Source organism: Hirundo rustica, chromosome 16 (assembly GCF_015227805.2).
Source record: "Hirundo rustica isolate bHirRus1 chromosome 16, bHirRus1.pri.v3, whole genome shotgun sequence".
Classification (NCBI taxonomy): domain Eukaryota; kingdom Metazoa; phylum Chordata; class Aves; order Passeriformes; family Hirundinidae; genus Hirundo; species Hirundo rustica.
In genome coordinates, this window is record NC_053465.1 from 6,088,194 (window position 1) to 6,110,388 (window position 22,195).

Consider the following 22,195-nt stretch of genomic DNA (forward strand, 5'->3'; position numbering starts at 1 on the left):
CATACAACACCCTTCCTGACCCAAGATACCTGTTTTTCAACTTTTCCAAGCCTGCCCATCATGCTGGGGTCTTCAGGCAGCTCCCCTTCTGCTGGCCCTTTGGTCCGATCCTTGTCGGTCATGGAGGATCCTCTCCCAACGATCTGGTCAACTCTACCGGGATCAGAAAATCCCCCCGCCCCCGGAAAAGGACCTGGAGTCAGTTGGAGGTAGCAGGTGAGGAGGGCACCTCCAAAGCAACAGCCTCTCTCCCAACTAACACTCCAAATTACTCACAGACACGCAGTGGCACTGAAGTGTTAATTCAGATGCAAAATTCAGAGCAGTATTAGCAGAGTTTGAAATTATCCATTTCTGTTTATACAGATAAAACCTGGCACATTATGCACAGTAAATTTACCCACTGCAAAGAATTTCTTTAACTGGCTTTCTTCCAGATCGATTAACTTCTTATTTGCACTGAGAAATTATTATTTTGGGGGAAGATCAAGTTTTCTGCCTAGCAAACACCAGTGGGATCTTTTTCAGTTTTTGCAGCAGTTTCCTCTTCTCAATGCAAATGTCCATGTGTAATTCTCATGCCCATGAAAATCATCTGCTTGTCCTAAGATCCAGACAAACAGGTGCAGTGATAAATGTTTTAGTGGAATTAGATCGAGGCTGAATTTGGCCAGAACTCACCGAACATTACCAAACTGTTCTCATCTCCATGCAGTTCACACTTGTACTGTTAGATGTTTTTCATTAGCAGGGCTCCCAGCTGGGAGCAGCAGAGGAGGCTCCTGCCAAATCAGCCGGGAAAGGTTACCAGGCACATAATTTGGTACTGACTTCTTTACATACGTCATATTTGCACTTCCTTATTCCCAGTATGGAAACACCTGGGTTGATTAACAGCTCCATATGCAGAGGAAGGAGGAGGGCAGAACCTGGAAGCTGGAACTCAATTTTATTAGAGGCATCAAATACAAATTTCTGGAGAGCAAACACTGGAGCTTCTTGATGCCTCCAAGGCCTGGGGAGCAACTCATTTTTGGAATAACTTCTCTAATGGCAGCCAGGTTTATAGACTAATTCTGTGCTGGGCAAACTTTACTCTTGCATAATGCACCAAACATAAGGGTGGCGGGGGAAAAGAAGGGTTAATTAATCTGACTGAAACCAAGTTGAGGTATCTTGAGCAAAAACTCAAAATGCTTCTTACGCAGTTCTGCCGTGTGGGCCATGGGTCCATGCACCAGGAGGAGGAAAAGGAAGGAGCTGAACACAGACAGACAGGGGAAAATGAACAAACAAAAACCAAGGAAAGGAATGAGATGCGAGGCTATTTCCAACACAAGAGCCATCTGTTCTCTTCACATTGGACAGGGACTTCATACGGATGCTGGCTGTTGACACTGAGGGACAGGTACCAGTGGGAATGGACCAGCGTGGCTTCCTTAGCTTATATTAGAGCAACAGCACTTTACAGCACCAGATCTGGCTCAAAGAGATGAAGTGGATGAGCACATCACACCAAAGACAGAAAATATAAGCCAACAATCATTTCAGAGTTTAGCTTTGATCCCAGAAGCTACTTGATTTGGGCAGGGATGTGACAGAATTCTATTCTGCTTAAAAAGCCATGTTTGATCCTTTGCTTAGCAATATAAGCACAGGAGTACAAGGAGCACCAAGTGCTGGAATTACAAGTGTGAGGAATATGCATGCCTTATTTCTCTCTTGTAATGGGAGAAGGAAATCACTGACATTTACGGGAACTCCCCACGAGGGATGCAATTACTGACAGGACATACAGCACAGGAAATCCTAGGACAATGTCGTTACCATGTAAGCAAAGAGCTGTTAAATTGGATACCTCGGGCTACCTTGGTGGGGAATCACAAGTCAAGGCGTGGTACAGCCACTGTGTGAACTCCTCTCCTGTATGCACAAGCAAGTAGACTGGTAAAACAATGAACATGAGTTTAAAGAGGCCCAAAGTCTAAATGTTATTGAATATTTCAGAAGGCCAAGAACAATCAGGGTGCTCTGTCCTCCTGTCCCATCCGGCACCACACTGACACTGAAATGTGCCCACTAATGGAAATGAGATGTCCCTCAGCAGCTGTGGAGTAGAGCAGGGAGGCAGGACAGACTGTGACACAGAGAGGAGAACCCAACATGGTATTGTAATAACAGAGAGAGTCTAGTGTACCCTAATTCTAACCTTGCAGAAATCAGGGCAGGACTTCTGCTGTCTGTCACATCTAAAGAGAAGAGCTGTCCAGTGAGTGAACCTCTGCTGGCACTTCACAGATGGAGTGATCTCTAAGAAGAGCACTAAGTTGTTGCTCACCTTCAAGGGCACAACTTGCCTTCAGACCTGCTGGGATTTAGGAGCAGGGATGAGGCCCTCCACAGAGCTCTCCCCTAAAGCGTTCAGAATCCCTTTCTCATTATATGACTGACACCAGAGCCCACATTTCCCGCTTGATTCATTCCCTTTGTGCCTACACCTGAACACAGTCCTGACTCCTGGGCTGGTTGTCTTCCACAGCTCTGAGGAAGCAGAGCCAGATCTCTCCTTGGAGGCAGGGCAGCACCAAGGATGGTGCAGGGGGGCAGCTCTGGGCCCCTGGATTCAGCACAGAGTGAAGAGAAGAAGGTGAACCCAGTCCTTCTCTCTTTATGGGAGAACCCAGTCTCAAGGTCTCCCACCCCTTTGCTTCCCATGGCACAAGCTGGACCACAGGAGAGTGCTCCTACCCTCAGCACAGCACAGAGACTTCATTTGTGCCGTATCCAATAAAAGAGAAAAGAGGAAATTCCTTGTGAGCTCCCAACCCACCTGCACCTAGCTGAGGACCACCAAGAGCAGGAGGTCCTTTTAGCCATTACAAGACTGTGAGATTTTGTCCAAACTGGGCAACAAAGCTCAAAAGATGAAGAAGAAAGAACATATTCCACTTTAGCAAGCAGAAGGGGATAATTTATGTTTTTACTGCATGACAAAGGACCAAGAATCTTCTGAGGTGCCCATCCTGCTTCAACACTACAGCCCAAGGGGAGACTTGTGTCTCCTCAACACTTATTTTTGCTGTGCCAAATACACACAAGGGAAGAATTCAGAGGAAAGAATTCAGCTAAAGCTGTGGAAGAGCCAGCCCCATATTTTTCCTTTCCTGGCAGAAGAGGATTCAGAGATTTCTACGGATGCACGACAAACTGTGCCATCTGCTGTCCTTGGTCGGCTCTGCTGGGCCTCAGTTTGGCAGGGAGAGAGAAGAGGGGATTGCTCTTTAAAGTGGACTTTACTGTCTTTCCTTCTTTCTAATGACATAAAAAAAATGTAAATTCTTGCATCAGCCACAGTGCAGGTTTTCTCATGCTTCATTATGCTTCATGCTAACAGTGCATGCAAAGAGGTGTAATATGTCACCCTCGGGCCAGAAGCAGACATCAAAAGGTCAAACGGCTCAAATGAGATAAAAATGAAGTGTTTGGGAATAGTCAAGTCTTTTTTTTTTTTTTTTTTTTTTTTTTTCTTTACATCTTATAAATTTTTGTAAACAATCCAGGCATTGAAGCCAAACCCCCTTCATCCATGTCACAGGACTGGCTACTTAACCCCTCAATTTGGCAACAAAACTTGCTCTGGACAAATTTCAATCAACAACTGTCATCTAAAAATTACAGCTGAAATTGCACCTACTTCTAATCAGGCTAAATCAGCTGATCAAGGGAATTTCATCCAAATTGTCTGTGTGTAGAGCACGGAGCAAACACCATCAGCCAAACCACAGCCATGGGCACCTACCAGGATCCTCCTGACTTTGCTGGGAGCTGCTTGCAGAAAGGTTTTGACTGAACTGCACAATCCACAGGGTCAAGACAGCTCGTGGGACATGCCTCCCAAGATGTTTCCCTGCTGTCTTATTCTTTCAGCTTTCTGAATGTTTGCATTTTTGTAGTGGAGTTTCTCACGCATGTAACATAAACAAAGTGATTGTTTTCTCATTCCTCTCTGAGGGGGGACAACTGATGGACTTCTGGTTTGACCAGTGGGGTGGAGAGGCGTCAATCTCATTCTCCAGTCCCTGGTGATTGTCCAGAATCTATATAAAGTCAAGGTCGAAAATAAACTGCCCTTCTTTTTGCTCTGACCACTTGACTGCGTGAGATCATTCTTTTCATGTCCTCTAGCGACATTTCTCTGGGCAGAATTTGGCTAAAACAGGGGGTGCAGACTGAAAAGGAGAGGCTGGAGGTCCATGGGGACCTCACAGGACACATCACCATGGCACAGATCCACGTGGTGTTGGGGGGTGACAAAGATCACGGCAGCAGCAGAGCCTGACCCAGGGATTTTGGATCTGGCCTCGGGGCTCTCAGAGCTCAGGTTCCCATCCATCAGCCCCTAGAGCACCTCACAAAGCAAGGAGCTGTTAAATTAACAGCCACTGGTGTCTGTGGGAGGATAAAACTGCCAAAAATTAAGTGCAGCATAAGCCTTCTCATGGGTGGGAGCAGAGATTTCAGCAGCCTTCTGTGCCCTGCTGCTTTCTGCAGCCACAGCTTGAGGAAAGGGGGAAATGAAAAAAATCATTGGAAATGGGAGAAATTACGAAAAAAAAAGTCTAAATATCCCAGGACCCTTGTGGGCATGGGCAAAGATTTTTTAATCAGTATTAGAAATTGTATAAACAGTGAGGGGAAAGTCATTAGCACGAAGCTGAAACAGCAACACTCTTGGACTGAATAAAATAAATATCCCAGCTTGAGGCCATCAAGATCCATCCATCACCTTTGCTGTGTGTGAGGCACAAGTTTTCACATGAAAAACTTCCTTTCAGTGAAGGCTTGTTGACCATATCATCTTAAAGGTGAAATACAACAAAATCCCTTTGAATGTGTATTTTTATTTTTATATATAAATGCTTATGCAGATAACAAGGTTATTTCATTTACAAAGACTTCTTTTGGCAGGGAGGAAGAATGGGAAAAATACTTTTCTGAAAGCATGTTTTCTTCAAGCATAAAGCTTTGGGTTCTAGAAAATTCTGTTTTCTTAATATTTGAGCTAGCTGAGTGGGAAAAGGTAAGCTTTCAATATTTTTTTTACTTACATTTCTCTAGTGAAGATTACTCAGAGCAGCTTAAAAATCAAGAGATTTGTCACATATTAGCTCTTAGAGAGGCAAATATATTTAGGAAAAAGAAAATATATTTGAGGCTAAGCTTGCTGCATTTATAAATCACCTACTATTTCTGCATGGAAAATTACTTTCTGGCAAATATTTACACCTGCCCTGAGCTCTAGTGGTCTCAGTGCAAGGAGAAAATACAGCCCAGCTCATGGCCTTGCTACCCAGACCTCAGAACACCCTAAAATGGGAATTTTTGTGAGAAAATACTCCTCATTGCATGAGCTTCAGATGTGGTTGTACTTAGGGAAAGTACTTAATGAGAACTATCTAGCTGTGTGACTGAGGGCTAGGTTTGACTCCTGCTCCTTTTGCTTGGAAAATCAGGATGATTTATTATTTTTTGGAATATGAGTCCCACTGTCGTAGTATTTTAACACAATTTTTTCCTCCATGATCAATAGAGTGGCACCAGGAAGAAATAAAAAACACAGCATTCATCAGCTACAAAACACTTCATTCTTACTTTGCCCACTGAAATAATCTCATTTCATTGTCCAAAGAGCTGCAGAGGCTCTTTTGCTTGTGTGTGGATGGTGTCACCCTTTAGGAAGTGGATTGTTCATTTTATATTGGCTTTGTGGGTAAATATTCCACCTTTTACGTTTGAAGACAGCCTGATAAAATACGAGATCTTTCAAAAAAGATATAATTTAGCTTTCTAACACCTCGAAGAAGACTGAAAACAGGAAATAGGCTCGCTGAAGGAACTGATGGTTACTGATGAGTGAATGAACATCCCCTTTTTTGTTCCCCTCTGGCTTGAAGGCAAATCAGAGCACACCCAGAGCAGCAAACCCTCGTGAGTCACGATTCAGCAGGCGGCACTGCTAAGTGAGAGATGCCGTCATATAACTGGCATGAAAGGGGTTTGACATTAAGCAAACGAAAAAAAAAAATCCAGAGAAAGCGGCATTTTGGTGAATCCTAACCTAGGCGAGTATTGGGGAGACTCTTTGGAAGAATACATGGGTCCTTTGGTTGGATACTTCTTATGCCGGGGAGTTGAAGGGGGTGGGGGACCCACAATCATATCTATCCTGGCAAAGTAAATGAGAAAAAAAGACACGAGCAAAATGCATAATGAAGCAACACGTAGAGAAAAGTTGGTCAGAGAAAAGTCGCAGAAAGAAACAACTGACAAACAGAACGACAGGGAGAGAAAGAGAGAGAATTTGAAAATATATTCCGCTGGAAACAGAAGGCTCTCTCCTACCACCTGGTTGTTGGTGAAAAACCAGAGTCTTCCCCCACCTCAGGGTAAGATTTGGAGATTTAAGCACCACTGCAACATCATTAGGAGCTCCCCCCGCCCCGGATACATCAGGCACCATGCTTTACCCTCTGGAATATATTTGCATATGTGTGGCAATATCCCACTGAGGTGGCTGGATATGAAACAACATATATTCATCCTCCTTTCAGCTCCAGTGCTAGAGAACACATCCTCAGTTAGTTCAGGGAAGCATGAGCTGCTGGGAATCGACGAGGAACGCCGCAGGACTGGATAACTCAATGAATGGGAGACATCCATGGCTGGCAAGGTGTCGGGATGGAACACGAGACAATGTGAACACAACACTGAAAAGAGCACATCGCAGACACAGTGACAGAGGCTTTAGTGATTAAAGAGGAAAGTGCATGTAAACACCCCAGAAATGTGCTTGGGTGCAGCTGTAATGCACCAAAGCCCGGGCCAGGGCGAGGTCAGAGCCTGCCCTGCTGAGCTGAGCGGGCAGGGCAGAACACGGGGCTTGGATTGAAGGAAAGGGACATTAAAATATCTGTTCTCCAAGGTGCCCCGTGAATTCCTCCCTGGGATCCACTCTAGGGGTGCAGGGTCCAACACTGGCCATGGCCTTGTCTATGAGGGCCCTTCCAGGTGTACTGGGCAGGTTCCCAGCCATGGGACCTGCTGGTGCCCAAAGGATGGCCCCAAAAGGATCTGCTCCCATCACCGATGTCCTGCTCAGTGGGGACAGTGAAACCAATGAAGCTGCCTGGTAGTCTTGGATCCCAAATCCAGGCGCTTCATGCTTTTGAAGCAGCTCCTGGTCCTCCTGGCTTCCCTGTGAGAGGATGAGTGGTGGCCTTGTCCAGCCCCAGAACGTCACCTTCACAGTCCCAGAGCTGCAGCTAAGGTGAGGATCCAGTCTAGTCCTTGAAAGCTGCAATTCCTTACCCCAACCTCCACAAAAAAGCAGACAACCAAACGGCTTTGTCTTTGCAGCACGTGCCTCTGAAGGACTGGGAGACCAGAATGGATGGTGAGGCAATCTGCCACAGCCCTCAGGGTGCTGCAGACTCAGGCATCCCAGCTGGAGCCAGCGGAGGTGACAACCCTGATGCCCAGCACTCACCGCAGAGGCGGCCTCGAGGCCTCTTGTTTCAGGTTACTAAAGTTAGGAAATCTCAATCCACTCCCTCTCCTCTTCCCCCTCTATATTCAGCTACACATCTTGGATCTATGATCACTGAATCTGTGCTGAACAGGAGTGAGAGGCTCACACAGAGGCAATTCTCCAGGATATTTTGGTCTCCATTGCAAGGGAGAATGTTCCTTCTGGGAAAAGCACAGTGTGCAGCAGGGCTGAGAAAGTTACCTCTGCGTGTTGAGCATCAAAAATAGCAGAGTTAAAATGGTCTCTGAGAGATTCATGGCAGAACAGAGATTCATCTTTTTCCCAAGACAATTTTCCTACTTTATTCCTTAGGTTCATGTCAGCTGTTTGCATACACAAACACTTCTTTTTCCTTCACATTTTCTGACTCTACCAGGGATTTATATGAGTCTGAAAATAAAGGAAAACTTCCTCAATGGCTTCTAGGGGAAACTGGGCTGCCACAGCCATCAAGGGAAGCAATCTCATTCTCCAAGTGTAAAAGCAAATGGTGTATTTTTTTGACTGGATATTGCCCATGGCCAAGCCCTAGCACAGTTCTGGGTGTCCTTCAAGCTCTGCAGAACTGGAGCTACTTCTGCTGAGCCAACACAACCAGGGGTGTTGGAGGCTTGGGGTCAACTTTTCCCATCAGTAGGTCTGAGGGAAGAGTGGTCAGACTAAAAGGTTAAACTCCGATCCTCTGTTCAGGGAATCAAACTTATGTGTTTGGGGTTTTGTTTTTTCCTTCCAGGAGGAAGATGAAAAACATGGAACCTTCTCGGTTCCATTTGTCCCTTTTCCACATTCCTTCTCCTATTAAAATGAACACATCTCGCCCTAAAATCTGAGCACAGAAGCTGAAATGCAGCTCGGCTAAACCCCACCTACGTCGGTGGGCTTGGATGAGAAATTCCCATCTGCATGGATTTTCAGCAGACTGCCATCCGAGGAGGGATTCCTCCTGAAGTGGGTCAGCACCCCAGCGGCGGGAGGGAGCTGCTGCCTCCTCACTGCTCTCTGTGTCTGTGGCAGCAGGGCCACAGCCAGGACACCAAGTTTTGTCTTATTTCACTCCCAGAAAGGCAGCAAATGACCCACATGAGCCTCAACACTGGGGCACCAAACCTTTGCCAGGAGGACCATGGAGATATCCACCCACCTTTCCTGTGGGACATACCATAACGCCAAAATCTCCCAGAATAAACCAGGAGGATGAGCCATGATTTTTGTATGTCCTGAGACGGGCAGTAAGGGAGTTTTATGGCAGTCCCTGTCCTGCTTATCCCTGTGGGTTCCAGCCATAAGCACTGATGTCTTCCTTGGGGATTTGTCTTGAAAAGGAAGAATAAGCAGTAGCTGCAAAGGGAAGCGTCACTCTCCTGGCAAATACCTCCACAGTGAATAAAAAGCAGTGGAAAACGAAGCAAAGAGAGGGGTCTCTTGCCTGGCCTGAAGGTTTTTAATCCGGGAGAGCATGTCCAGGTGTCCGGCTGAGTACTGCTCGATGACGTCCATCACGTCGTAGGGCCGAAGGCTCTCCTTAAACTTGCGCTTGGAGACGAGGAACCTCATAATGCTGCAGGAGACAGAGAGCAAAATCATAGCACGGTCCCTGGGTGCAGCCTGACCTGCTTAATGGCGGATAAAAAACACTGCAGGGAGCTGCTTTGGAAGGAAAATGGAATCAATCCCAACCCTGTGGGTTTGGGAGAGGATGCAGCAACAGAAGAGAGGAAGGGGATTGCGGGGGCTGGTGGCTGAAGCCCTGTCTGCGCCAGGGGGTCCCTGATGCCCCTTGGACTGTCATCTGTGCATGTGCTCTCTGCACCACTTTTAGAAATGTCAGCATTAAATCTCAGAGCTGGTGGGAGCCGTCATTTGGACGCATCCCTGCGGGGGATTTTCCTGTTTCTCCATTTATTCCTTCCCTAAGCAAAAATTGCCCTTCCTGGCAAAACTGTCTGTAAAGCAGGGCAGGCCACCCAGGGGAAAAACAGCCTGCAGCACACACGTCAGCATTTGCCAGCACTTCTTGGGCTTTACACTTCTCATTTTTCTCTATAATTTATTTTTCTGGACCGTTTTCCCCCCTCTCCTTCTCTTACCACACTGCCCTGATGCTGACTTTCAGCCCTGGTGTCAAATCTTCTGTCACAAACTCGCAGTTGCAGCTTTTGTTCTCATCAGGAATGTCTTCTCCAGGGAGGCTTGCTTCTGGGTTTGGGACAGGGAAGGAGAAACACAACACGTTACTGTTTCCTGTGCCAGTGCCGCACAAGGAAAGACGAGGCAGATCACAAACAGCAGTCCCAGGGGAAGCAGCAGAGAAGCCTTTGCTGAGCATCCAGATGAGAGCATTTCCCAGGATGTGCTTAGGTGACATTCAGCAGTGCCAACTGCAGCTCTCACCCATCCCTCTATCAGTGAATCCCAGGATCATTTGGGTTGGAAAAGCCCTCTAAGATCGAGTCCAACCATTTCCTCAGCACAGCCAAGCCCAGCCTCTAAACCATGTCCCCAAGTGCCACACCTAGATGTGTTTTAAATCCCTCCGAGGTGACTCCACCACTGCCCTGTGCAGCCTGTGCCAGAGCTTGACCACCCTTTCAGTGAAGAAATTTTTCCTAATATCCAACCTAACCCTCCCCAGAACACCCTGAGGTCATTTCCTCTTGTCCCAATGCCTTCCTCTCCCCATCCTTATATACAGAAATACAAACATTATCATGGGCATCAGAAGGGGTTTCCTTGCCTCTTCTAATCATTAGTGACAAGTTTGGGTTGGAAGGGACCTTTTAAAGTCCCCCTAGCCCAATCCCCTGCAATGGGCAGGGACATCCTCAACTTGATCAGGTCACTCAGGCCACTCCAAGCTAAAAGACTGGGAGGGGAAGAAGTCCCAACTCCTTGGCTGGCAGCTCTGCCCACCTTAGGTAGGCAGGGAGGGAGAGGATGTTGGGGCTAGCTTGGAATTTGGGGTCCAGCACCCCAAGCCCTCACCTTCCGAGTTCTGCCGCGACGCCGCTCCCTTGATGCGGAAGGCTTGCCGGGCTCGGCTGCGGTCTCCGAAGCTCCAGCTCTTGGGCACTTTGCTCGGGCTGTCCTCGATGCTCTGGTCAGCGCTGGGGGACCTCCTGATGCCCTGAGCCTGTGGAGAGCCTTTCCCTTTGGTGCCAGCACCGCGGGGACTGGAGAAGACACGATCTTTCAAACTGACCTTCTGACTGTTCAGAGAAACACGTTGAAACAAAGACAAAAAGGAGACAGCAGGAGGAGTCATTCTGGAAACCACGCAGTCCTTCCCCACCAGCCATTAGAAACCAAGAGCACTTCCAAGCAGCAGTAACATGTAGCTTTGCTGTTGGCTTTTCTTTTTAATTTTTTTTTTTCCAATATATATTTTTTTATTTTTATTTTTGTTTCAAAGAAAGCATTGTAGAAATGTTTCCATCATCATGAGTGAAATGGGAATGGTTTGTAAGAGAGAGAAAATAATGAGGACTTAAACAGAAGCCCCTCATGGGATGCCAGGGCTGGAGGGACAGAATGACATCAACAATGAGGTTATGATTCCTTAAATCACTGATCGACTCCGATCACGAGTTAGGAAGCTTTTCTTTCACAACTGCCTTCCAAAACACTATGGCTAATAGGAAAATGCCAATTTAAAAAAAAAAAAAAAAGAAAAAAAAAAAAAGACCCAAACCATTATCTTAAAACTTTTGTTCAAACACTTCACTTCTGGTGCTCAGATCTGTCCTTTCCCTTTCTTCAGCTCCTGTATTTCCTCCCCCTCAAAATACAATCTGCCCCCTTTTTATATTCCAAGGAGTTCCTCTTTATCCAGTTACGTATTGAAACACATAAATACCAACACTGTGCAACTCCCTTGTATCCTATAAAAATCCCATCTAAAAGCTACCTGCCACCTCCCTGGAGGTCTGCTATGGGTGTCATAAACGTGGAAAGCAAAATTTTAAAACTCCAGAAGATAGGTCTTTAATGTCTTTTTTCCTACTAGAATCCTTGAAATTATGGTAGGAAGAGAAGGTATCTCCAGAAACAGATCTCACTGGGAAATAGTGACCACCCAGCTCTAATTAGTTTCCAAATTCTGAAATTTGCACTTAAAGCCTTTCACCCAAATTAAGATGTTTAATTTTCACATGAAAATTTAAGAACAAAGAGATTTTCTGAATCTTTATGAAACCACAAACTTTATAGAGACAGCCTTGGGGAAAGCAGACTGCAAATAACTTTTGGATCATTTCACATTTTCTTAATAGCAATCAATGATTAAAATCCACTGATTTGAGGTTGGACAACCAGTGCAAGATACTTGCACATATAGCCAATATTTTATATATAGGTGTATCAAAACTGAGTGAAGACAGGGATTTAATTCCCAACACTCTGTACCATTGCAGCAGCCACTCATCATTCTGCTGCCAACTCTCTGCCGCAATTTGCGGGAAGAACATTTCGGAAATTTTAATTTCCACATCACCAACCAAAGACCTGGGGGGTTTTTTTGTTTGTTTTTTTTGGTTTTTTTTTGTTTTTTTGGGGGGGTGCGTCTTTCAGCAACACCAGCTCAAAAGCCAGAGCCACAGGGCCCTTCTTTGCCTTCAAAACTGGCACGAGGTTCTTCAGCCAGAACTTGGCTGCTGGTTTTGAAGCAAAGCACAACGCTGCTCCCTTTTCCCAGCCGCCGGCTGTTCCCTGCTGCCAGGAGCAGACACCAGCTCTGGCCAGCGAAGGAAGAAGATGTGACTCGAGGACACTCAGGGAGCAGATTTGTCGAGTAAGAAGGTGCTATTTTTACAAAGTCACTTCACATTGTGAGACAACAAACATTTACAGGGAGAGAAAAGTGCTTAGGCAGCATTTGGCGGGGTTGTGCAGGGAGGGCATCCCCTGGGCTGCAGGGAAGGGTTGGCTGGGGCCACAAGCTCAGCAGCAACTTCACACTGAAAAAAGGGCCGGAGAGAAAATAAAATTTGCTCATGACCAAATTAAAAAAGGCAGAATTATTCCAATTAGAGATGAATTTTAATTCAGGTAAGTGCTGGGGATTGGATTTCCAGTGTGTTGACCATCTGCAGGGTCTGTCTGAAAGCCAAGGGATCAGCAGAGCTGAAATCCAGGTCAGAGGTACAAATCCACACAGGAATCTGGGAACAAGCACATGCCTAAACACCTTTCTGGATGTAAGCCTTCATTACTAATGCTACCAAAACCATTGCACATAATGAGCTAAAGGTTTAAAATAAATTCTCACTCTGAGTTTCTTGGATTAGAAACTAGATTGAAATTTCATCATTTGATTCTAAATAGGCAAAGTGGATCTTTTTTCTTTACTTTTTGTTGTTTTTTACAGAATAGCATTTCTTGAATCCACTGTGTTTCAGTAGTACTATTACTATGAATTACCTTTTTAAAAAGTACGTTTTTTAAAAACACTTTAGCAACATAGCAATTTTCAGGATCAGAAGTGATCTCTTTGTGCCTTATCCTCTGCAGAGTTTCTCCCATCACCAATCCCAGCACAAAACCACTTGCCCTTCACTGAGTATGGCAGGGCCTTTTCCTCGGAGCCCCTTTTCCATTCCCACAACAAATGTGCTACAAATGTTTGCAGGAATCAAAATCAGCAAAAAATAAAGGGTTGAACTTGGTGAGGGATACGAGCAAAGAGTTTCAAGCCTGAGAGCATGAGGAGTAATACATTAAAGAAATCTCAAAGAAATCTGATGAACAGTTAAGATCTAGGTGGGTTTTCTTCCCAAGTACTCACTAAGGAAAAAAACCCCACACTTGGCGTAACTTCTTTGTTTTAACATAGACGACATGAGACACCATGAACAATTAATTGAATTTTTCCTTCTTCCATGCAATTCCCTCACTGGAAACGACACCTGGAATCACATGCAAGTACAATCCCTGCAGAGGAGGATGCTGTTGGGGTCTGCAGGAGCTGGTAGGAAAAAATCCCAAAGAAATGCAGACACACATAGGGATATATGTTGTCAGCTAATCCAAGATCATGTTCTCACTCAACCAGAAAGTCATGCAGAGGGACGCAGAGTGTCTCAGAGAGGTGGTGTTTGGATGTCACTCCAGGATGGTAAATGAGGCTCAGCGGAGTGGGGAGTGTTGGTGACATGAAGGAGTGGACAGCAGGGACAGATGGACACTCACAGTCGTGACAGCGGCGCGAGCACAGGGCAGGAGCTCTGCTCGTGCCAGGGGAAGGAAGGGAAAGGGAAACGTGGCTTTGCAATCAGAGGCAACAGCCTAATGCAGTGTGATTTAATTCTAGATCCTCATAACCACTCCAAGTGGCATCTATGAAAACAGATCTAATAGCAAAAAAATTACCTTTCCAGTCTGACTGTGGGGAAGGCGTATAAATATTCAGGTTTCGGCTTGAATTTAACAAAGGATAGAAACTGAGCTGATGTTTCTCTGTTGCCAGTCAAAAAATGAGAGTCCACGCCGGAGAAACTGGATGATTTAGTGGGCTTTGCATTTTGGTTAAGTCCAACTGCCCAGCACCCAGCAGAGAAATGCACAAGTACTGACCTTCAAAATGAGCTGCCATCAGCTTCCTTAGGATGCCAGGGGTTTAAGCTCCTGTTTGAAAAGCTCTGGTTTGGGGTTCATTCCAGTTCTCTATAGTATTAAATCAGCACTTTCAAAAGAAAATGTGGACTCATTACATTAGCAGTAATTTTAGATCAATAAAAAGTATCAGTTGTAAGGTCTTGTCATTGATTTTAAACTATGCTTGAGCCATTACTTCATTTTCTTCCCAGCTAGCCAGAATGAGTTGGACTAGCACAGACTCAGATCCATCTCTGCATCCAAACTCAACCAGAATTAGTGCTCATTCTTCTGAGAAGCTGTGGCCAGGAGAAAAAGGTTGTCTCCTGTTGGTAAATGAGGGGCTTTTCTTTAAATCAAGGTTTGTGCTGAGCCCGTGGCGTATGAGAACAACTCATTAAAACTGGGCAGGAGTGCCAGGAGTGAATGATGGCCTTTGTGACTATCACTGGGCTCCAGTCTGCTTGCTGGTGTGAGTAAGAGGCAGAAAACAATTACTGGAGACATGAAAGAACGGAAAATAAAACTGCGTACGCAAAATTTGCGGTGACCAAAACAGAAACCAAGAGAGGGCCCGGCTCAAGCCTGGTTTGCCTCCAGCGATTCCAGAAGAAAACATTCTCTAGGCTGAATTCACCTGAATTCTAGGTGAATTCAGCCTAGAGAATGCAGCTTCTAGAAGCAGAGAAACCCGAGCGTAAGGGAAACTAAATATCAGCTAGTGATCGTGCCATAGTGAGTAATCCCTCTCCTTTTCCTCATCCACAATCACGGTGCCAGACTTGGATGGCAGCCCCTGATGCTGTGATGGCAAAGGCTGGAGTTGCACCATCCCTGCAGCCACCACAAAAGCACGGAAAAGCACGGCGCCTCGGATGAGTGAAGGGACACCGGAGCCAGATCACATCTGTAACCTCTGCTGTCCTGCAGCGCTCTGTTACAATCACACATCTCTTCCTAATTCCCAGCCCCCTTGTCCCATGTTGATGTTGAGTGCTGTCAGACACCACTTCAGGCCCATCCCGCCCTTCTCCCAGCCCTCTGCTGTTTGCCAGCTCGGCTGTCCTGCATTTCGGGAGCAAAGCAAAGCAGCCAGGTTGCACCCCCGAGCTGGCTGATCATTCCCAAACCAGCCTTTAGGGAACCTGCTCCACCCAGAGCCACAGGCCAGCCAAAGGGACTGGGAACACTGGGACAAACCCCTTTCCTTCACTGTTCTGGGTGCCACCTCCTCCCACTGTGAGGGGCCCCCATCTCAGAGTGTGTCAGGAAAGTCTCTTACAAAGCAGAATACGATAGAGCTGATAATCTGGCTTGCTGTAGTTACATTACCATCTAAAAATGAATGTGTTACTGCATTTACTGACTAAAGACCATTGGTTTAGTACATTAAGAAACCACAGCTTCTAAGGAGTTTCCTATTAATTTACCTACATTGAGTTTTCCATGATTGCCTCATCGTGCGCTGTTATTTCGTTATGTGCATCCTAGATGAAGGCTTTTAGCACTCAGCCCGAGCTGCATCAAAGTGCTGGCATCTGCCCCAAGAGTTTGTGCGGTGGGGATTGTTGGCAGACACCCAAGGGTCCGGAGAAACAAGACATCTGAATTATTTTTACATCCCTCCGCAGTTAACCCACAGTTTTACTAAAGCACGGGGTGTATAACACTACATTCAGGATGGATGCAGGTAACAAAGATGCTCTTGTAGCTACTCCAAAGTTCAAGGCTCCTTTTTGACTGGAAGAACCACAGTCTGTCATCCTCCTTTTCAGACTCTCCAATGGATTAGGAAGATATTGAGGTAACATTTTGTTTCATCCTCCCTTTCCCTTGCAGTACTCAAGACAGGGGAGATGAAATGAGGACCACAGTGGGAAGGAATTCAGTAGAAAACAAAACAAAACAAAAAAATTACACTGGCTTTAGCAATTGAAATCCATGCCTAGGAAGACATGCAAGGAAGACATTGAGATCAGAGTGGCTGATTTTCCAGAAAACAGAACTAGACACGAACAGATGAGAGGACAGATTACAAATAGCATTGCTCGTTTTCGTCTCTGCCAAAAACAACCTCAATGTTAAGCAACTGAGAGGAGGCTTTCTCTGGGGAGGAGTCCCAGCTCACACTACATCTCCACACATAAAACAACCTCACCTGGCAAATGGAAACACCACAGAAGTCAGGATGTTTTTTTTCAGCTAGACTATTGACCAAATCTTTGTCATTTGTCTTGAAATGTGGAACTGATGATCACCCAATATTTACCCACATTTTTCAAGCCTAAAGTTGGATTCTCTCAGCACAGAGAGTCTAAAATTTTTAGCATCTAGATATCCTACATCTAACCTTCAAGGAAGGCCACAGCACCACCAAATATGTAGCAGGAGGCTGACTCGGAGGTTCAGGCTATTTATCCAGATGTAAAGGATTTCCTACCATGGAGGAACTGTTGTTTAATGAACCCTAGATCATGCCCCATTCCTCTTTGTTACCCATTCAGAGATGGGATTTACCACTCTACCTCTGAGCACCTGGCACACGCAAACCTCAGCCGTGAGTCCTACCCTCTAGACTGACAGAGAATAAAAAGAGCCAGCAGGTCAAAAAAAAAATAGCAAGAAAAGAAAAGATACAGGTTGAAACAATTAATGAAGAAAATCAGAGATACATATACTGTTAGAGCTGCAGTTTTATACTTTCAGAGCTGTAGTTTGTTGGCTTTCTGAGGGATACAGAGACTGGTGATTTTGAGAATTAAAACGGACTCCAAAAAAAGAGCATGCAGAAATCCGAGTTCACAAACATGCGGCATCACTCAGTGCCCTGCCACTCCTGGGCTGCCCACCTGCCTGGCTGCGGGGCGAGGAGCTCGGGGGTCCCCTGCCAGCATTCACAGCATGCAAACTCCGGGCACTGGGACATCAAGAAGGTGCATGTTTGCTGCTGAGGAGCAGGGGCGGGGGCAGAGACTCTTCCAGTGAAGCCTTTACGCACGCCTAAGATCGGATCTATGCGTCTGTGTATGCGGCCATGGGTGCGCTAAGGGACGCCGGTCGGGAAGTCCCTGAAAACACCTAGCAGTTGTCAGCTGGATGAAAAAGATGCAAACCCTGCTCGTACGAAGCCCTGAGCTAAAGCTGTCTTGTCCCCCTCGGGGTCTAGAAACAGAACCATTCACAAGGCCAATGTCAACGCTCAGGGGAGCCCGCGTCCCCTCCGTCTGGTGGGACAGGCTGAGATTAGTCCTTCTCTAGCTGCGTAGTAGAGGTGCTAGATAGGCAAGCTGTGGCTTCCAAAGGCCACCAGGCTAGGAAAGGTCAATTTGTGACGGTCAGAGAGCCAAAGGAATGGTGGCTGAGCAGAGGCAGGAAGCTGGGATTTCTCATGCTGCTAAGTGGACGTTTCTGTACAGCGCAAGTCAATTTGCAAGGATCCCCTGGACCTTGAGGAGGGATGGAGCGACAGGGAGGAAGGGGTCTTTAAAAAAAAAAAAAAAAAAAAAAAATTAACATTTTCCATTTTGCTCTGGTTTTGTTGTTTGGGTTGTTTTTGTCGGGTTTTTTTTTATTATTATTTTTATTTTTAATTTTCCATTATTTGCTAAACTTCATTTCCTGGCCTCCTCCTCCCTTGCTGAGCAGACACTGGCTCGGCTAGCCAAATTCCCCATCCTCATCCCTTCGCTTCGTGCGCTCCGCACAACTGGCAGCCAGGGAAGGCTCTGATGTCAGGGCGGGCAGTGGGGAGGCTCTTCCACCTTTGTTTGCATTTTTTTTTTTTACTCATCTAGTACCTCTATTAAGCAGAGAAGTGATCAGAACGGGTGGTAGCAGGGTAGAGGGAGAATGAGCCGTGCAGCTTTTGATTAGTTTCGTGCGACGCATTTCCCGTGGTACCTAGAGTTTCCTGAGCAGCATCCGCATAGTGACTCTCTGCACGGTTTGCTTTTACTGGAAATGAGGGGAGAGTGAAAATTAGACCTGGAAGCAAATGCCAGACAGGAAACTTTTGATTACTGACTCTAGGTTTAAAAGACAGGTGTTTTGAGGGCCGGGTTCATGACAGGACTGTTCTGCTTGAGTGTTCAGTGAAAAAAAAAACAAAAAACCAAAAGTAAATCAAAAATCAAGAGGGTTTCTGAAATTTGTTTCACTGTGGTCAGTAAATTTAATTAATACACATGAGGCATTCTGCTCATTTAGTTGATGGCGTTAGTTTATCTACAATTAACTGCAGGAAGATTTTTCATCTGTATTGGAAACAAAATTACTTGTTCTTCCCCTAAATATATTAAAAAACCATAAGTTTTTTCAAATTGAGTAAATCATGGAAGGCCAAAACTTCAACTTGTTTTGTCAAATAATATCCAAAAAGCTCAAATTTCTTCTTCTTTTTTTTTTTTTTTTTCCCCCTCGAAAAAACCCCACTCACAAAGAGAGCTAGTTAATCTGCAAATTATTTGCACTTTTCATATGGGAAATACCATTATATTAAGCCTGGCATTGAAAAAAACCAAAAAACAGATAAAAGCAGGGTGCGGTGCAGTCCCTTATGGGAAGGGGGTTGAACATCTGTGTTCACACATCTGGTTTTCGCAATGATTTTCAGACAGGCCCTACCACTTCGGGGGAGTTGCTGATTTTGAGGAGGCACCACCACAGCTCCATCCCAAACAGCCGCTCAGGCACTGCCCTGCCAGGAGATCCCCACCAGCACCAGGGTCCTCCTCGCCATGGAGCAGCCCTCTACCTGTGGAAGGGGAATGACGTGGCCCCATCACCCCACCAGGCCACCAACCACCAGCAGGCAGCTCTTGCCGAATTCATGGGCAGACTGGGAATGCTGAAAGGCATCAAACCCCAGTCTTGTTTTACACTTGAGTTGGGTAATGAGAGGAGCTCGCGGGCACAGCATCCCATGCAAGCTCAGCCGACACCACCCTCGGCATCCTGGGGACTCCCCGGGTGTCCACAACGGGACCCTGCATCCCCAGGTAGCCCCAGGGGCCGGCGGCGCTACCAGGGCTGTCCTGGAGCTGGCGTGGGAGCAGGGTATTGAGCATGCAGAGCCTCAGGGAGACGCGTGGGGTTCTCTCCTCTCAGTCTCCTCTGCAGTCCCCCCAGAAAGATGCAGTTCCTTCAGTGCAAATAATCCGCTCCCCTAAAGGCAACCGATTATTTCCAGATTACTGTCAGTCCCAGCATGAGTCTCTGACACCGCTTAAATCGGTTAGAAGGCCAAACACCAGCCCAGGCTGGTGTGGCCCATGGGGTTCCCACGATTGACCCTGGTTCCCATGGGCAGTAGAGGTTTGGGACACCTCGGACATCCTTGGCTGGATGAGCAGGGGCCCACTGAGTCAACCAAAGGCATCCTCCAGTGCGTACAGAAGCCTTAATCGCACCCCTGCACAGAGATCTTGGGGTTGTGTGTATCTCAGACAGACACATACACACACTGAGAGAGAGAATACACACAGATATACACACACAGTACAAGGGACCCAGCCCAGCATTCACCCTGCACACGGCCAAGGTCCTGCTGAGCTCACTGGGGTCGAGGACACACCACAGCTGAGAACAACCTTCCAAAGAGGTTCCTCTCGTTACCTACAGCACTCAACTCATGCTGGACAAAGTAATCTGAGTTTTAGCTTCCCGCTTCCCTGGAACCCTTCTGTTTCTTTTTCTCTGATATTAATGTGTTATTGCAATCATTTGGTCCATGAATTTTTTAACTTTTCACCCAACTGTACTTTGGAAAATGCAAGAGGAAGAAATGTGGTCGTGGATGCCTTCAGATGTTTCTCAAACCATCTGTTCAAGAGCATCTGAAGCCCACATTTCATACAGGAGCCTCCATAGCCCTGGCAAACCATGTGTCTGTCTTTCTGACATTACAATCAAAGCAAAACAAACAGAAATGAGATGCCACAGCTAATTTTCAGCTTGATTAACAGAAGAGTAATCACCCCCCATTACCACTCTGATCTGCTGGCTTTCTGCAGCAGGAGGGGTGAGAGAAGCCCTAGCACAGAGCAGGCCCCCTTCACTGGGGACATGAGGGAAATACGGACTTGCATTGGACCCTGCACGGCAGCAGTGTGGTCTCAGGAACTGGGATGGGTCCCAGTGGCCCGGCAGCACAGCCAGCCTGGGGAGGGGCAGGGGCAGGGTGGGCAAAACACCCAAAGTGATGGGCAACAGGAGGCTCTGAAAGCGTTTGTTTTTTATAGGGGGGGAAATAAAAAGAGGGAAATGAGTACATAGCATTTAGAAAAAGGCCAGCATCTCTTCTGCTCATCACAGCCTCGGCTCCAGCTCTGGGAGAGATGAGCTCCTGGCCCCCAAGCAAGTCAGCACAGAGCATTCCCAGCACTCGGATGTGGATGCAGACAAGCTCGTGGTGGAAAAACAAAGCAGAAATCATAGAGAAAGGATGTAACCTGTCTGTCAGATCAGCTGTCCCATTTTATGCCAAGATTAAATCAAAAGCCACCCAAGAGAAATTCCGAGCCTCTGCCACACTGACCCCATCACCTCCTCATGTCCTCCCAGCCTGGCAGCAGCGCTCCCAGTGCCGTGTGGGCAGAAATCAGCACAGCCACAGCAGCACTGGGGTCACAGGGCAGGACCCCTTGGCCACCCTGTGCACTGGCAGAATGCTTGGGATGCTCCCTGACCTCACAAGACAATGATATCCTGCACAGCAGAATCCCACGTGCCATGCCAGCATCCCTTCTCTAGACTGAAGTATGATAAGGTGAATAATAGTGAAAAAGAGTGAAAAAGAGTGAAAAAGGTCTTTCTGTTCCATTTGCTGCAGGGGGTTTGTGGTGTATCTGTTATGGAAAGAAGGACATAGGAAATCAGCCACTCCCTACACACCACTAAAACAGGAGGAAGATCCAGCTCCCTCCAGGTGTAAGACTATTTCCTTACAGCGATGGAAATGCAAAGTGGAAAATCCTTTCCCAGCTGAAGCAGTAGAAGTGTGGAGCTGGGGTCTGCTAAGAGAGACAATCCATCCCCAGGAGCTTCCTGAGTGAAACATCACCAGCAAGTGGGTGATTAACTGCCAGGTGGGCAGAGAAACAGGATGAGCTCTCTTTGCTAAGGGCAGGATGACACACTGAGCAGCACCGGGAGGCTGCTGGAAATTCGAGTGGGTGGAAGATTCGGGATGTGGATGTGAAAGACCCAGAAAATTTTACTGGGAAAAACATGCAATTTGGGCCCCCCTCAGAATGCAAAATGCCTTCCTGAGGTCTGAGGCATTATCAGATGGAAGGAAAAGGACGTGGGAACAGGTAGAATTGGTATTGTCCTAACAGAACAGAAGGAAGGAGCTCCGGTGCTGCCATGGCAGCAGAACCGAACAGTGTGGAATAAACTAAAGCGCTGCACAGCAGCTGCAGACCCTCAGTTTAAACCCTCCCTGGGCTGGGGTTGTGCAGCAAAACCCATCAGTGTCACAAGAGACAGACGCACCACAGGAGCAGGAAACAGCACCTGGAAATGACTCTGATGAAGGACCTATAAATAGCAAAAAATACTCTGAAAAAAGGACAGGGAAGGACTATTTTTACTTCTTTCTGTGGCATAAGGTTGAGAAAGTAGAAAATGATCAGGGAAAAACCTGCAACTCCTACGAAGAAATATTGTACACAACTTGAGGTTTCAAGTAAATAAATATGAACCCTGCAAGACAGGACCAAGATTCAAAAACTAGAAATAAGGCTAGTGACTCAGAAATAAAGACTATCCAGTCTTATTAGATTGCAGGGATGATGGCTGGTGTAACCCTGTAAGGGACTGTCAGACATCAAATTTCCTTTGCTATGGAGCTGATGGGAGTGAACAGGGATTTTTTTCTCATTGCATACTAGGAAATGTGGATTTACCCTTTGATGCATCCAAAGTTTATTGCTGCCAGTGGAGCAGCCAGACCCTGGGATGAAATTCTGACCCTCCTGATGCCACAGGTAGGTGGCCAAGATTTCAGCCTTGCTCCCA

At 46.5% G+C, this 22,195-nt stretch overlaps 1 protein-coding gene across 9 annotated transcripts in view; it reads right to left on the reverse strand.

Moving 5' to 3' along the window:
* Positions 1 to 22,195, reverse strand: part of KCNQ2 (potassium voltage-gated channel subfamily Q member 2) — a 75,377-nt gene that overhangs the window by 11,192 nt on the left and 41,990 nt on the right. For 3 of the 9 annotated variants that reach the window (XM_040080033.2, XM_040080032.2, XM_040080029.2), the window contains 5 exons: positions 10,571 to 10,794; positions 9,676 to 9,784; positions 9,015 to 9,146; positions 6,119 to 6,226; positions 30 to 153 (listed from right to left, as the gene is read on the reverse strand). In XM_040080033.2, coding sequence (XP_039935967.1) covers positions 30 to 153; positions 6,119 to 6,226; positions 9,015 to 9,146; positions 9,676 to 9,784; positions 10,571 to 10,794 — 697 coding nt within the window. Of the gene's footprint in view, positions 1 to 29; positions 154 to 6,118; positions 6,227 to 9,014; positions 9,147 to 9,675; positions 9,785 to 10,570; positions 10,795 to 18,076; positions 18,131 to 22,195 lie in introns of all 9 variants that reach the window. The other 6 variants (XM_040080036.2, XM_040080035.2, XM_040080034.2 and 3 more) reach the window with 5 other exon arrangements.